Raw genomic sequence first — 15,288 nt, forward strand, 5'->3', positions numbered from 1 at the left:
ACCACTTTGACTACAATCGACTCATTGAAATGAACTAGATACGGCCCAGGTCCCACTGAGGGAGCGCCCGGTTTTCGCTCTCCCCCTGTACTGTAAAAATGTGGTGTGAACCCAGCCTTAGAGACATTGTGCTATATTGGCCAGCTGAATTTTTTTTTTCTGTTAATGGGGTTTTCTGATTAGAAGAAAATACAGCTTACTAGAGGCATATTATATTAAAACACACTATACTCCTTGCTGAGTCCACCACTGGTCTGACCGAGCGCCTCTCTTTATGTACCCTGATGACATTCTGAACACACTGCAGATTAAAGGTCCGTTACCAAGGCTGCAGTGTGTTTGGGGCAGACCATGGAGAGCATTTCATCATAGGACTTAAATAGAGGCATGTGTATGCACTGTATAGTGCATTTTATTATTTAACACCCCTAGTTGGCTATAATTTGTTTATATCAGACACTCTAATGATCACAACAAAGATTCAAAATAGAAGAGGTTTTTTTGCTTTGTTGTTTTGTTTACAGTTTTGTGTTCTTAAAGAAGAAATCCCATGCCCCAATTTAAAAAACAAAAAAAGCTCATATTAAAGTACATGTTCTTACCTTCATAATGACCTGGTCCCCGTCCAAATTGCCCATTCCGTTCGCCCGCAATCCCAGCTGAAACTCCGTTACTTCCTGCTTCATGTACCTCTCTGTCTTCCGGTCTGCACATGGGTTCCCACAGTGCCTTTCGTTTCTAGCAGGACTCCAGCCCAGCCTACACTGCCTTACTTCTCCACCCCCTCATTAATGCAATAACGCCCACACATTTCTCTTCTTCCCCACCCTCCCCCGTTCTGCTATCCCCCTAGCTTCCCCAGCACAGGTGGCAGCCTGTGTCATCCAATCCCCACTCATGCACGTGTTCCCCGGCTAGTGATCCAGCTATGTAAGCAGTTTGCTTATCTAGCTTTCATCACTAGTGTCGGAGGAGCCGAGGAAGAAAGCCTCATCATGGTAAATCAATCAATGTGCACAAGTGAAACATGCAATACAAAGAAAACAAATATATATTAACCCATGTATGTTTGTGTATATCTATATATATATATATATATATATATATATATATATATATATATATAAAGCAAAATCATCGGTAGTTGCAGTATCTTGTAATACCTTTTTTATTGGACTAACAAGATTTTGTAGAGACAAGCTTTCGGGATTCCTCCCTTTTTGCATCACTGGACTAATACGGCTACTCCTAACTAATCTATATATATATATATATATATATATATATATATATATATATATATATATATATATTATACACATACATACATTTGCACATGTGTATGTCTGCATGTGCATATACACACACACACACACTTACACATGTGTGTCTGTATGTGCATGTGTGTGTTTATATATATATATATACATTTCTCTTGCACCCTCCTTATATGCCAGTGTTTCCCAACCAGTGTGCCTCCAGCTGTTTCAAAACTACAACTCCCAGCATGCCCGGACAGCCTTCAGCTGTCCGGGCATGCTGGGAGTTGTAGTATTGCAACAGCTGGAGGCACACTGGTTTGGAAAAAACACGGGCATATAAGGACGCCACCGCTTCATGACATGGTGACATCCCTGAGGTACCTGGGGCAGATGAGTAGGGGGATCCCTGTTCATTACTTTCAATAAAACACGTCTACCACTATGTCTTATTTTTAGGGGATGTCTTATTTTTTAATTACAGTAAGAATGATACAACATTTCTCTTTTGCACCCTCCAAATGTGCCAGGGTTTCCCAACCAGTGTGCCTCCAGCTGTTGCAAAACTACAACTCACAGCATGCCCGGACAGCCAAAGGCTGTCTGTGCATGCAGGGAGTTGTAGTTTTGCAACAGCAGGAGGCACACTGGTTGGGGAACACTGGCCTAGGGGGAAAATGCTTTATATAGCCTAGAACAGTGTTTTTCCTAACCAGGATGCCCCCAGCTGTTGCAAAACTACAACTCCCAGCATGCCCGAACAGCTGAAGTCTGTCTGTGCATGCTGGGAGTTGTAGTTTTGCAACAGCAGGAGGCACACTGGTTGGGGAACATTGGCCTAGGGGGAAAATGCTTTATATAGCCTAGAACAGTGTTTTTCCTAACCAGGATGCCCCCAGCTGTTGCAAAACTACAACTCCCAGCATGCCCGGACAGCTGAAGTCTGTCTGTGCATGCTGGGAGTTGTAGTTTTGCAACAGCAGGAGGCACACTGGTTGGGGAACACTGGCCTAGGGGGAAAATGCTTTATATAGCCTAGAACAGTGTTTTTCCTAACCAGGATGCCCCCAGCTGTTGCAAAACTACAACTCCCAGCATGCCCGGACAGCTGAAGGCTATACGGGCAAGCTGGGAGTTGTAGTTTTGCAACAGCAGGAGGCACCCTGATTTGAAAACACTGGAATAGAAGCAGAGAACAATGCTTTATATAGCCTAGAACAGTGTTTTTCCTAACCAGGGTGCCTCCAGCTGTTGCAAAACTACAACTCCCAGCATGCCCGGACAGCTGAAGGCTGTCTGTGCATGCTGGGAGTTGTAGTTTTGCAACAGCAGGAGGCACACTGGTTGGGAAACACTGGCCTAGGGGAAAATACTTTATATAGCCTAGAACAGTGTTTCCCAACCAGGGTGCCCCCAGCTGTTGCGAAACTACAACTCCCAGCATGCCCGGACAGCTGAAGGCACACTGGTTTGCAAAAAGATGGTACTACAAGCAGGGGGGGGGGGGGGGTGCCTGCCTCTGCACACACGATTTATTTTCAACTCCTTAGAAAAGATATATATCTCATGCCCTCTCCTGACCTGTAGCACTATATGACCGCTGCTTCAGCGCTGATCAAAGCAGGGACATATACTTCTATAGCCCAGATGCAGGGGAGTGCGCTCCTGGGCTATAGAAGTCTGTATCCTTGTTCCGATCAGCGCTGAGTCCTCGGTAATATAGTGCTGCCAGGAGGACACAGCGCTAAACTGGACAGGGGAGAGTGCAGGGGGACAAATACAGGGCACAAATGAGGGTGATTACAGGTTTTTTTGACTGAGGCAGGGCAGAACACTATCAGTTCCTGCTCTAACCTGCCGTGGGATAAGAATGAAAGTGAAAGTGTGCGCAGGGGCTGCTCTAATTGGCTGAAGCAGCTATTACATATTCATAGCTGCTCAGCCAACCACGTAGGAGGGGAGGGGGGTAAATGATTATTTATGAGATGGGGCGGGCAGAGGCCGTGCACGGGGCGGGCAGCCGAACTGAAGGCTGCGTGGGGTATTGTGGGAATGTGTTGCGTCACGGCCCCCAGTATAACGGAGGTGAATGGGGGGTCGAAAGTCACCAGAAACTGTAACTGCTGAGCTTCCTGACTGACAAAAGAATCGCTGAAAACATAATTTCCATGCAGGATGGGTGATGTAAGTGATTTACAAACTTATATAACTTTAATTTATGCACCTAAACCTGTACAATTTTTCTCCGTGGGACATCTCCTTTAAGTTAAGTTACCTATTTTCTCCTTTCAGGAAAGCTCATCCATTCGATGGTTGCACATTTAGATGCAGTAACAAGTTTAGCTGTGGATCCGAATGGGTTGTACCTGATGTCTGGCAGTGAGTATTTCTCTTTTCGATTTGAAAGTTAAAGATTCCACTTGTGTAAAACTTTTGAATAGCATATAACATTGAGGAAGTACTAGATGCAGGCTAGTATGCTTTAAATGGCTGAATCTTCATGTGTACATTGTAATTTGTGAGAGGTGACATCTGCTTTAATAATCCTTGCCTGTCCTTTACATGGGGACTTCAGAAGTGGTAAACAGCACCCATTAAGGAGTCAGACTAATTTTTGCTTTTTCACTTTTTACTCCTCATCTTCTAAGAGCCATGACTTTATTTTTCCATCCACAGACTCATATGAGGACTTTTTTTGTTTTTGTTTTTTTTGCGTGACCAATTTTACATTGTAGTGACACCTTTGATTTTACCAGAAAAATGTACGGTGAAACCAAAAACTTTATTGAACAAAATCAGTATATTTAAAATTGTCCTGGCCCCTATAACTTTTTTCATTTTTCCATATACAGGGATGTATGGTGTTTTTTTTTTTTGTTTTGTTTTTTTGCGCCATGATCTGTAGTTTTTATCTTTACCATTTCTGTTTTGATGGTTCTTTTTGATGGCATATTATTGTAATTAGAAATCTATATTTTTGGACTTTGGTATTCTTTTTACATTTACACTATTCATCGTACGGGATTATTAACATAATATTTTAATAGATCGGACATCTCCACGAGCGACGATACCAAGTACAGTGGTCCCTCAACATACGATGGTAATTCGTTCCAAACGACCCATCGTTTGTCGAATCCATCGTATGTTGAGGGATCCGTGCAATGTAAAGTATAGGAAGCTGTACTCACCTGTCCCCGTCGCTCCGGACCAGGTCCTCACCGCTCCCGATGCTGTCCCAGGGGCTCCCGATGCTGTCCCGCTGCTCCGGTGTCGTCTTCACGATCCTCCGGCTTCTTCCGCATCTTCTGCAGGGTCCGGGCCTCGCTTTCTGGTGACGTTATTACGCTGCTGCGCCGGCGCAGCGTGCGTAGTGACGTAATAACGACACCGGAAAGCGAGGCCCGGACCCTGGAGAAGATGCGCAAGACACTGGAGGATCGCGAAGTGGACTCGGAGCAGCGGGAATAGGTAAGCGAACCTGCCAGGGATGCTTAAACTGCTATCCGACAGCAGCTTAAGCATTTTGCGCTGTCGGATAGCAGTTAATGCGATGGCCCCAACATATAAAAGCATCGTATGTCGATGCTGACATCGACATGCGATGGCCTCTGAGAGGCCATCGTATGTCGATTTTATCATATGTCGGGGCCATCGTAGGTCGGGGGGTTACTGTATCTTGACTTATTTTGTACTCCCTTTTTTTTAGTCCCCACAGGGTTTGATTGCTAATACTGATCAGTGCTTTGCATAGCACTGATCAGTGTTATCTGTGATCTAGCTCGAAAGCAGACCAGAAAAGAAAACCCGATGATGACGGCAGGAGGCAGGTAAGGAGACCTCCGGTCGCCATCTCGGCTTATCTGATCCCCGGAGCTGTGCCGCGGGTGATCACATCAGCCATTGGAATTGCTGCAGATGCCCTGAACAATATTGATCATGGCATCTAAGGGGTTAATGGCGGACATCACCGCGACAGCTGATGTCCACCATTACCAACGGGTCCCTGTCTGCTGAGAACTCAGCTCCTGCACTCACTTCATAGCTGTGGCAGGAAGCAGGATGTTCAAGTCCCAGGCGCCCCGAGTGTACCTGTACACCCTGCGTCCTCTAGTGGTAAAATAGGAGCATTACTGGTTGTTATCCCCTACATCCATCCATGCAAATGTATCCTAGTTTGAAAGGCTTATCATATCTTCTCATCAAAAAAGCAAGTCTACTGGAAACGTGCATTCTTGCTGGTATAAGAACGTTAACCTATATATATATTTTTTTTTAATCAGGTCATGACTGTTCAATACGTTTATGGAACTTGGAAAGCAAGACCTGCATACAGGAATTCACCGCCCACCGCAAGAAATTTGATGAATCCATTCACGATGTGGCATTCCACCCATCTAAATGCTACATAGCCAGTGCAGGCGCAGATGCCCTTGCCAAAGTTTTTGTATGACACCATGCGTCCCTGTAGTTTTTAATTTCCCGAAGCAGCCACATGAAAGCAAAGACATGCTACTTATGAACGAAGATTTGATTTAACCATCCTTTCTTTCTTCTTGTGTTGAATAATCAGGATAAGATGCAAAAAAAAACAAAAAAATGAAATGTTGTGGGCTTAGTTTTGCAGGGTGCTGTTTTCTAAACTAATGGTTTGTTCAGGGTGCTGTAAACTTGACTGGTGCTTGGAGCCAGGATTCTGTCTTTCAAATGACCTCTGAGCTACAGTAGCAGCATTTTATTTTTAAGAGTGCACATTTGACCAGGCAGGCCTGGATCAAACTAGTTTCCAACCTACGGTGTATTTTGTGGTTGTGGAGATTGTGACAATGTAACAAACACAGCCAGTGGGACGGCAAATAACTACAATATAGGAAAAACACAGCGGGCAAGTACTTGCCACTCCCTTTTCTCACTTACAGCTCCTGCAAGCGTTTTTTGGTGGAAACCATGGACCTTTTACCAGTTCTCATTGTGCATTTTTCTCATACTGGAGCTGTTGTCTGAGAAAGCAAGCATTTCTCCCAGTCCATGGGACTGCTAGTAACAAGTGAAGGCAGTGTAAAAACAAGACCGAAGAACACACTTTCTATTTTAACAGCTTTGTTTAGTATCCGTTGTGTTGTGTTCTTGGAATGTACTTTAGGTAAAATACCAATATAAATTTCTAAAAGGGGTAAATGTGTTGAATACATTTAAAGGTCCATTTTAATGTCACCGGCAGTTGTTTCACATTACGCCAATGGAAGTCTTCACGCCAATATTACAGCTACATGTACTGTTTCAAGAGGCCTTTTACCTTGACAGTGAGGTTCTCTAGGGCAGCAATTCTATATTCTTCTTTTTTTTTTTTTTAGGATTTTTTTTTTCTAATTATGAATACATAATACCCTTGTGTGATCCTGAACAATTCTGCATCTTTTTCTTGTAAATACGTCTATAGTTTAATTATATTTGTCACTAGGCACATACAAATAAATTACCCTATGTAAGAATTGGACGCTTGGTGCTGTTGCATTGTGTACCTATTATTAGGGATGCAAAATATCTATACACACCATTAAAAAATATTGCTGGCTCTCAACTATAATGGTGAAATCTGGAAATAACCGTTATACTGCAATGCTTCAAGGTTGCCTAATGTTAGCTAAATAGGTAGGTAAATAAATGTTTTTTGTTTTTTTTCTTTGAAACAGAACCACACTTCCCTGTAGTTTGTTTGGTATTGCAGCCCTATTCACATTAATAGTGCAGAGCTGCAGTAGCATTCAATGGCCAAAGGTGGTGAGGTTTCTTTTTAAAGGGGTATTCCGGCTTTTTACATCTTATCCCCTATCCTTTGGATAGGGGATAAGATGTAAAAAGCCGGAATACCCCTTTAAGGGTCACTAATATAGAAGAACCTTCAAAAAATATATATTTATTAAAATATTAACCATGAAATCATTTTAGTTTTAAACTTAGAAAATGGCAGACATGGCTTAGAAAAAAAATCTGTATGCACTTATTTGGTTACCTAGAAGATTTAATAGTGCTGCATTAAACCCACTTAAGAAAATATGTACCCCCCCCCCCTTCCTCTGCACTGCATTCCTGCTGATCCTAATTTTAGAGGTTGATGTAATCATTGAGAGACTAAATTCAACGTGTCCAATGCCCTGTTAAAATAATGCACCTAGACTTTATACACTGATCTTTGGTTGTTGCGAAGTCTTTCTCAAAGTGACTTGGGAAAACTTTGTTAAAGTGGTATTCGTACAAAATCCATTTAAATGGCTGCAAATCTAAGGAAAGAAAAATAAACAGAAATGCCACTGATTTAACACAATGATTTTAATATCTTCGGTTTGTTTAAAGAAAAGAAATGAACTATGTGGCTTTTTACTTAGACATTGAAATTGTGGATTATTTGTGTATTTGCCTTTTTTTTTATTTTTTCGTTTATTTTTTTTCTTTTTACTTTCTTTTTAGACTAAGTAATTACAAAGATTTATTTGGAAATTCTTAAAAGCTATGTATATTATATATAAATATATATATATATTGTAAACATATATTAAATGTGTTGAGTATGGGATGACTCAAGGGGTGCATTTTAATCTTTTTGTATTGAGTTCTTCTAAGTGTACACAAAGATAATGGTATGGGTATGACATTGAGTATTTTGCTGTTACATACTATATACAATTTACAGCTGTTTCAATTGATGTACATACATCTTAAGTTGGCATGCTTGTTTTACTGACTGTAATATTTAGTTGATTAAAACCTGAATGTAAGTAAAAACCGGCTATTTAAACTCAAGCAAGATAAAAAAAAATACCACCTTGCCATCTGTTGTAGTAAATTATAGGAGTAATCAAAGCAGATAGACTGTGCCTTTAACAGAGAGAGCCTTATGGCAAAGTAACCTGCTGATCATTTACGCAAAACAAGACTTAACACAGAAGTTGTCGAGAAACTCATGTTCAAGTCTTAAACGTATGTTCCAGCGTTCACAATTTTTACAAGGGATTGGAAATTTGAGAAAAGTGTATTCATGTGAGGGCATCCATTTTAGAGTAAAATGCACATTTTTGAATTTGTTTCCATTTTAAAACATGCAATATCTAAGACTTTGCATGTTCCACTATTATTTTGTGAATGTGTACATATATATAGACAATATATTTGGACTGTAGAAACTTTTCAAAACATTGGTTAGATTTGCAATTGACCGCGTGGAATTGGAGAAATCACATTAAATCACATTTTGTTCCAAGCCTCCTTTGAATCTATGCGTATTGGTTATGTGAATTAAATAAATATGGATGAGTGCTGGGTAAAGTCAACTTGCCATGGTATTGTTTTATTTTCAATATTAATAAAGGGAAGACTATACTTGGATGAATGGATTGTTATTAATATATCGATGATTAAACAGTGTTGTGGTTTTAACAATTATGAATATATGTAGATGAAATTGTATTGTTTTTCTGGTCATATGTTGTGTACTCTACATCTAATCCATTATGCCAAGCAGTCATCATCTTATTGGAATTTCCTTTTCTAACTGTGGGTAGTTTTAGTAGTAACCTGCAGGTTTGAGGGGCGAAAAATTAATTTGAGCCAGAAAGAATGTGAATGTAGGCACAAGATGTCATATACGAATAAATCAAGGCAGCACAAAACTAAGAAACAGATGGATGACCACTAGGATGGAAGTCAAGATTTTGATAAGGCCGGGACCGGGGTGGAAAGTAAGAGATCTCCACAAGGCTCTATATTGTGGAGGCTCTTGCTCACCGGCCTGGCCTAATCAAAGACCTTAAACTTTTATTAATTGTCAGGAGCCCCATTAGGAGAGAAGTACAAGAGAGATATGGATGCAATTCTTGAAATGACCCTTGCATATAGTCAAAACTCAGTATCCTATAGTAAGCCCAGCATGAGGTTTTGAGACACTAGACCAGGCATAGACAACCTTCGGCACTGCCGATGTTTTGGACTACATCTCCCATTATGCTTTGTCAGCATTTTGGCTGTAAGAGCATCATGGAAGATGTAGTCCAAAACATCTGCAGTGCCGACGGTTGCCTATGCCATCATGCGTTACTGTATCTGCACAATTGTACAGGGAATGGTAAATTCCTCCTGGCAATATTTTCATAGGAAGATTTGGAAATTTCAATCAATAGAGGAAATATTTAGTGATTAAACTCAACCAATGAGGCATAGATATTTTAAAATATAACTTTAACTAGGTTCATATACGAATTCAACAAGGACAGTGAAATATACAATAAATTAGACAAAATAAACAAATGTGAACCTCTCTGAAAGCAATGATTGCTTGTACAACGAGATTTCGATACTAGCCTATTGGCTAACCACAGGGAGGGAAAAGGGATACAGGTGAGTACCCTATGAATTAAATATCCCTACCTATTCTATATACCCATGCCCTAGCTACTGTAAATGTTGACGGGGGAGGGGTATATTGTAGCCACTGTCAGATATGCATCAAAGTGGTAATTCCATGTACAAATTTCTCATCATATTTCTACACTTTTCTCCCATATTGTGCAGATGGGTTAATCAGGGTTTAAGGAGAAATTATGAACAAATAGATAATATTTTTGACATGTGCTGAAGGTAATAATTAGTAAACAGATGATTATCGGTCACCGTCACAGTGTCAAGGTCAGTAATCATAGATTAGTATATATAGTGGTGGGGGGGGGCGGGGTCTGTTAGTCACAAACAGTATGATGATATACAGCTGTTGTGGTACAACCACATGGCATAAGTTTTCAACAGTTGTGATGGTGTTGTAGATGAATATACCAGGGTAGTGGTAACCTAAAATAAAATAAAAAGAAACACCTGTTTGCCTATATTTTAATGATAAATGGTAGGTATATAAGCAGGCATTATAACATAATAAATTCATACCTTGTCATTTGGAAACCATATAATTGATGATTAGTCTGGAGTCTCTAGAGAGGTGACAGCCCCACCAGTAGGTGTCTAGATAAAAATAGTATATACGTAGCTTAGAGGTGTTATTTCAATGCCCAGCATGCCATGTTTTAATTATAACAATGTATTGATTGATAGACAAAAAGCTGTACCTTTATGGTCCAGGAATTGTAGATGCAGTGGAACCAAAAATAAAAAATTCTCCTTAAATAAACTGGATGACTGTACAGCTATATAAAAGGAAAAAATGTAGCTTAGAGCTAAATTTAATCCCCTTGTTCACAAAATGTGTAGTTTAGAGGGGTGATGGACTCCCTAATTGAATGCCCCTTGTAGTTGTTATTCTTACCAGAGATGGATCTGTGCCAGCATAATTTGATGTGAAGTGCAGTCCCTTTTATTGTCCGGATGATATGCTGGATAGATAACATGATGGGGGGGAAAAAAGCTATAATAAAAGGGATGATTTTTTTTTTCCATCATGTGTTCTCTATTGGCATATCATCCGGACAATAAAAGGGACTGTGCTTCACATTAAATTATGTTCTAAACTACACATTTTGTGAACAAGGGGATTAAATTTAGCTCTAAACTACATTTTTTCATTTTATATAGCTGTACAGTCATCCAGTTTATTTAAGGAGAATTTTCCTGTTATTCTTGGTTCCAGTGCATCTACAATTCCTGGACTATAAAGGTACAGCTTTTTGTCTATCAATCAATACATTGTTCTAATTAAAACATGGCATGCTGGGCATTGAAATAACACCTCTAAGCTACGTATATACTATTTTTATCTAGACACCTACTGGTGGGGCTGTCACCTCTCTAGTGACTCCAGACTAATCATCAATTATATGGTTTGCAACTGACAAGGTATGAATTTATCATGTTATAATGCCTGCTTATATACCTACCATTTATCATTAACCCCTTAAGGACCGAGGGTTTTTCCGTTTTTGCATTTTCGTTTTTTGCTCCTTGCCTTTAAAAAAAATCATAACTCTTTCAATTTTGCACCTAAAAATCCATATGATGGCTTATTTTTTGCGCTACCAATTCTACTTTGTAATGACGTCAGTTATTTTGCCCAAAAATCTACGGCTAAACGGAAAAAAAAATCATTGTGAGACAAAATTGAAAAAAAAATACTGTTTTGTAACTTTTGGGGGCTTCCGTTTCTACGTAGTACATTTTTCGGTAAAAATGACACCTTATCTTTATTCTGTAGGTCCATAGGATACTAGGATATTTTGTCGTACTTCTGGAAAAAATCATAACTACATGCAGGAAAATTAATACGTTTAAAATAGTCATCTTCTGACCCCTATTTTTGCACATATGGGGCAGTGTGAGGGCTCATTTTTTTGCACCATTTTTGCATTGATAGGACTTATTGGCTTATTCATTTTTTCATGATATAAAAAGTGACCAAAAATGCACTATTTTGGACTTTGGAAATGTTTTGTGCATACGCCATTGACCGTGCGGTTTAATTAACGATATATTTTTATAATTCAGACATTCCGCACGCAGCGATACCATATATGTTTATTTTAATTTACACTTTTTTTTTATGGGAAAAGGGGTTAAATGATCTTAAAGGGTAGCTCCCACCATCACTTTTTTTCTTTTCTGTCCCTCCCTATTACCCATCTATCCCTAACCCCCTCCCTGCCTTTAATTTTTTTTTTTTTACATATTAAAAATGCTTTTTTGTCTGCCTGGTAGTGTGCTCACTACCAGGCAGACTTCCCCAGCAGGCACCACGTCACTGATACCTGCTGGGGACGGCACTTCCGCCCGTAGTTCACCTATACAGGGTGCCTCCAGCTTTTTCCCCACTGCAACTCCCAGCTTGCCCTGACATCTATTGGCTGTCAGGGCATGCTGGGAGTTGTAGTGGGGAAACAACTGGAGGCACCCTGTATAGGTGAACACCGGAGCACATCACCCGCCGCGCAGCCCGCCGTGCAGCCCGCAAACCCCCCCGCCCCCGGCCCGTCGCGCCACTCAACTCACTCCCCCTCCCTCTTAGTTCACCCAGAGTACCCCCTCCACAGCGCGCAGCCCGCAACCCCCCCCCCCCCCCCCCCCCGGCGCTCCGCTCAACCCACTCCCCCTCAGTTCACCTATACAGTGTCCCTCCAGGCTTCCCCACTAAAACTCCCAGGGCATGCTGGGAGTTGTAGTGGGGGAACTGGAGGCATACTGTATAGGTGAACAGTATACATAATACAGTGAACATAATACTTTACCTTGTCCCCGAGCCTGCGCGCGTCTTCTTCCTTCAAAGCGCTCGCTCCCGCCTGTCTGATTGACAGGCGGGAGCGAGCACAGGAGTGATTGAATTTTGACTCGTTGCCAGGCTTCAACGAGTCGAAATTCAGTGGTGACGTCACTGCTGAATGCATTCGGCCACTAGGAGGGCGACCCCTAGTGGCCGAATTTAAAAGTGATTTTAAACTGTTTTAAAATCACTTTTTTTTTATTAAAGTATATTAGAGATATGTTGTAGTACTGAAGTACTACAACATATCAATTTTTTGTTTTCATGACAGTGCCCATTTAACTTTTTTTTTTTCACTTTTTTTTTTTGCAGTGTTAGCTCCCATATGGACCTATAACACTGCACACACTGATCTTTTACATTGATCACTGGTTTCTCATAGGAAACCAGTGATCGATGATTCTGCCGCTTGACTGCTCATGCCTGGATCTCGGGCACTGAGCAGTCATTCGGCGATCGGACAGCGAGGAGGCAGGTAGGGACCCTCCTGCTGTTCTGTAAGCTGTTCGGGATGCCGCGATTTCGCCAAGTCTATCCCGAACAGCCCACTAAGCTAACCGGCATACTTTCACTTTAGACGCGGCGTTCAACTTTGAACGCCACGTCTAAAGGGTTAATAGTGCGCGGCACCGCGATCAATGCCGTGCACTATTAGCCACGGACCCCGCGTTATAGATCGTTATAGACCAGTACGTCATGTGTCCTTAAGGAGTTCAAATATAGGTAAACGGGTGTTTCTTCCTTTTTTTTCACTTTAGGTTACCACTATCATGGTATATTCGTCTACAACACCAATTCATCACAATATTGTTGAAAACTTATGCCATTTGGTAGTACCACAACAGCTCTATATCATCATACCGTTTGTGACTAACAGACCCCCCCACCACTATACATACTAATCTATGATTACTGATGACTGACCTTGACACTGTGACAGTGACAGACAATAACCATCTTTTTACTGATTATTACTTTACCTTCAGTACATCTAAAAAATATCTATTGTGTGTTCATAATTTCTCTTTCAACCCTGATGAACCTATCTGCACAATATGGGAGAAACGTGTAGAAATATGAAGTATGAGAAATTTGTACATGGAATTACCACTTTGATGCATATCTGACAGTGGTTACAATATACCCCTCCCCATCCACACTTACAGTAGCTAGGGCATGAGTATATAGAATAGGTAGGGATATTTAATTCATAGGGTACTCACCTATCCTTTTTCCCTCCCTATGGTTAGCCAATAGGCTAGTATCGAAATCTCATTGTACAAGCAATCATTGCTTTCAGAGAATTGCTGAGGTTCACATTTGTTTATTTTTTGTTTAATTTATTGTATATTTCACTGACCTTGTTGAATTCTTACATGCACCTAGTAAAAGTTATATTTTAAAATATCTTATGCCTCATTGGTTGAGTTTAATCACTAAATATTTGTATGCCAATTTCTCTCCAAGGGCTTAACCATCAAATTCACTTAGAGGAGTGAGTCTATCCATTTCCTCTTGTGGTTATATTTAATAGAGAAAATATGAAACAGGCATCTTATCCTTTGGATAGGGGGTAAGATGTCTTAAGGCCGGAGTACCCCTTTAATCACAGCATTCATCAGGCCCAGTTTACAAGTTCACACCCAGGCTTGCCCCCACGCTGGATACTGTCCCAAAACTACTTCAGCTGCTTTTGCTGCAATGAACTCTGATGTCTGCTGAGAATAATCTGTCAGTAGAAATGGATTCACATTTATTGATATCTTTTTTTTATAAATAGCTCAGAAGTACATAAATACATTCCTAGGTGACCAAACTGTTATACAGGGATTTAGGGCTCTTAGTGTTATAAAAGATGTTATGGGCTATTGAAGTACAGGTTCGGGTAGAACTAGTTTGGTCAGAAATTTTGGCGAACCCGCAGACCCAAACTTTTGAAAAGTTTGCTTATATCTAGTAAAGAAAATAAAAACGTCTTTGTTTCCGATAAATTACATGCTAGAAACAAATTCCCATTTGAATGAAGTCATTTTAGAACTGTGAATTCCTACCAAAATTTAGTGGTCATTTTCACACTGGTGAAGGAATAATTTGCTTCTGCTGCAGGGGAAATGCAGCAGTTTGTGGCAGTTAAATGCGGTCCATATGTAATATCCGTATGGCTCAATAGTTGCTCTCAGATCTTTCTATTAGAAGGAGGACTTGCCTCCATTACTTCTATATTCCCTTAAAAGGACTGGGGCTGTCCCAACAATTCCTATTATTTGCATACAGAGTGTGATTTATGTCTGTATTCCAAATAGGAGTTATGTGGTCGTCCATTGTGTCCTTGATTAAGCCAACCATAATGGCTGCACTTTCTTTTGTAACTTAAGCAAAAAGGGCTTTCTCGGTCGGTACCATTGGGGGACACAGAACCGTGGGTATATGCTCTTTCCACTTGGAGGCGCTGACACTAGGCATGCAAAGAAAAGTCGGCCCCTCCTGGCAGGAAATACCCTGCCTACAGACCCTGAACTAATCAGTTTTAGCTTAGTGTCAGTAGGAGGCAGACGCAGGTCTGGAGCGCTCTCCAGACCTGGTCTTTTTGATTATTTTCTAGCTAGGGTTTTTTTTTTTCCTTTTTATTTCCTTGTTTTCTGGTTGGGGGTTCAGAAGCATGGCGCTACCTGTTTCTCCTTCTGCGGTTAGAGTATGCACCGTTAACCCTTTCCCACCAACTGCCAGCGCCTGGGTTTGCACCTTTGGTCCAGGTCCCCCTATCTTCCCTCCTTGTCCCAC

The 15,288-nt window shown here is 40.8% G+C and overlaps 1 protein-coding gene across 3 annotated transcripts in view; it reads left to right on the forward strand.

Annotated features, from left to right (window-relative positions):
* Window positions 1-8,642, forward strand: part of STRN (striatin) — a 123,092-nt gene extending 114,450 nt beyond the window's left edge. For all 3 annotated transcript variants that reach the window (XM_056567321.1, XM_056567323.1, XM_056567322.1), the window contains 2 exons: window positions 3,552-3,638; window positions 5,543-8,642. In XM_056567321.1, coding sequence (XP_056423296.1) covers window positions 3,552-3,638; window positions 5,543-5,712 — 257 coding nt within the window. In that variant the 3' untranslated portion in view covers window positions 5,713-8,642. The remainder of the gene's footprint in view (window positions 1-3,551; window positions 3,639-5,542) is intronic.
* Window positions 8,643-15,288: the final 6,646 nt, after the last annotated feature.

This window comes from Hyla sarda, chromosome 3 (assembly GCF_029499605.1).
Source record: "Hyla sarda isolate aHylSar1 chromosome 3, aHylSar1.hap1, whole genome shotgun sequence".
In the NCBI taxonomy this organism is placed as follows: Eukaryota; Metazoa; Chordata; class Amphibia; order Anura; family Hylidae; genus Hyla; species Hyla sarda.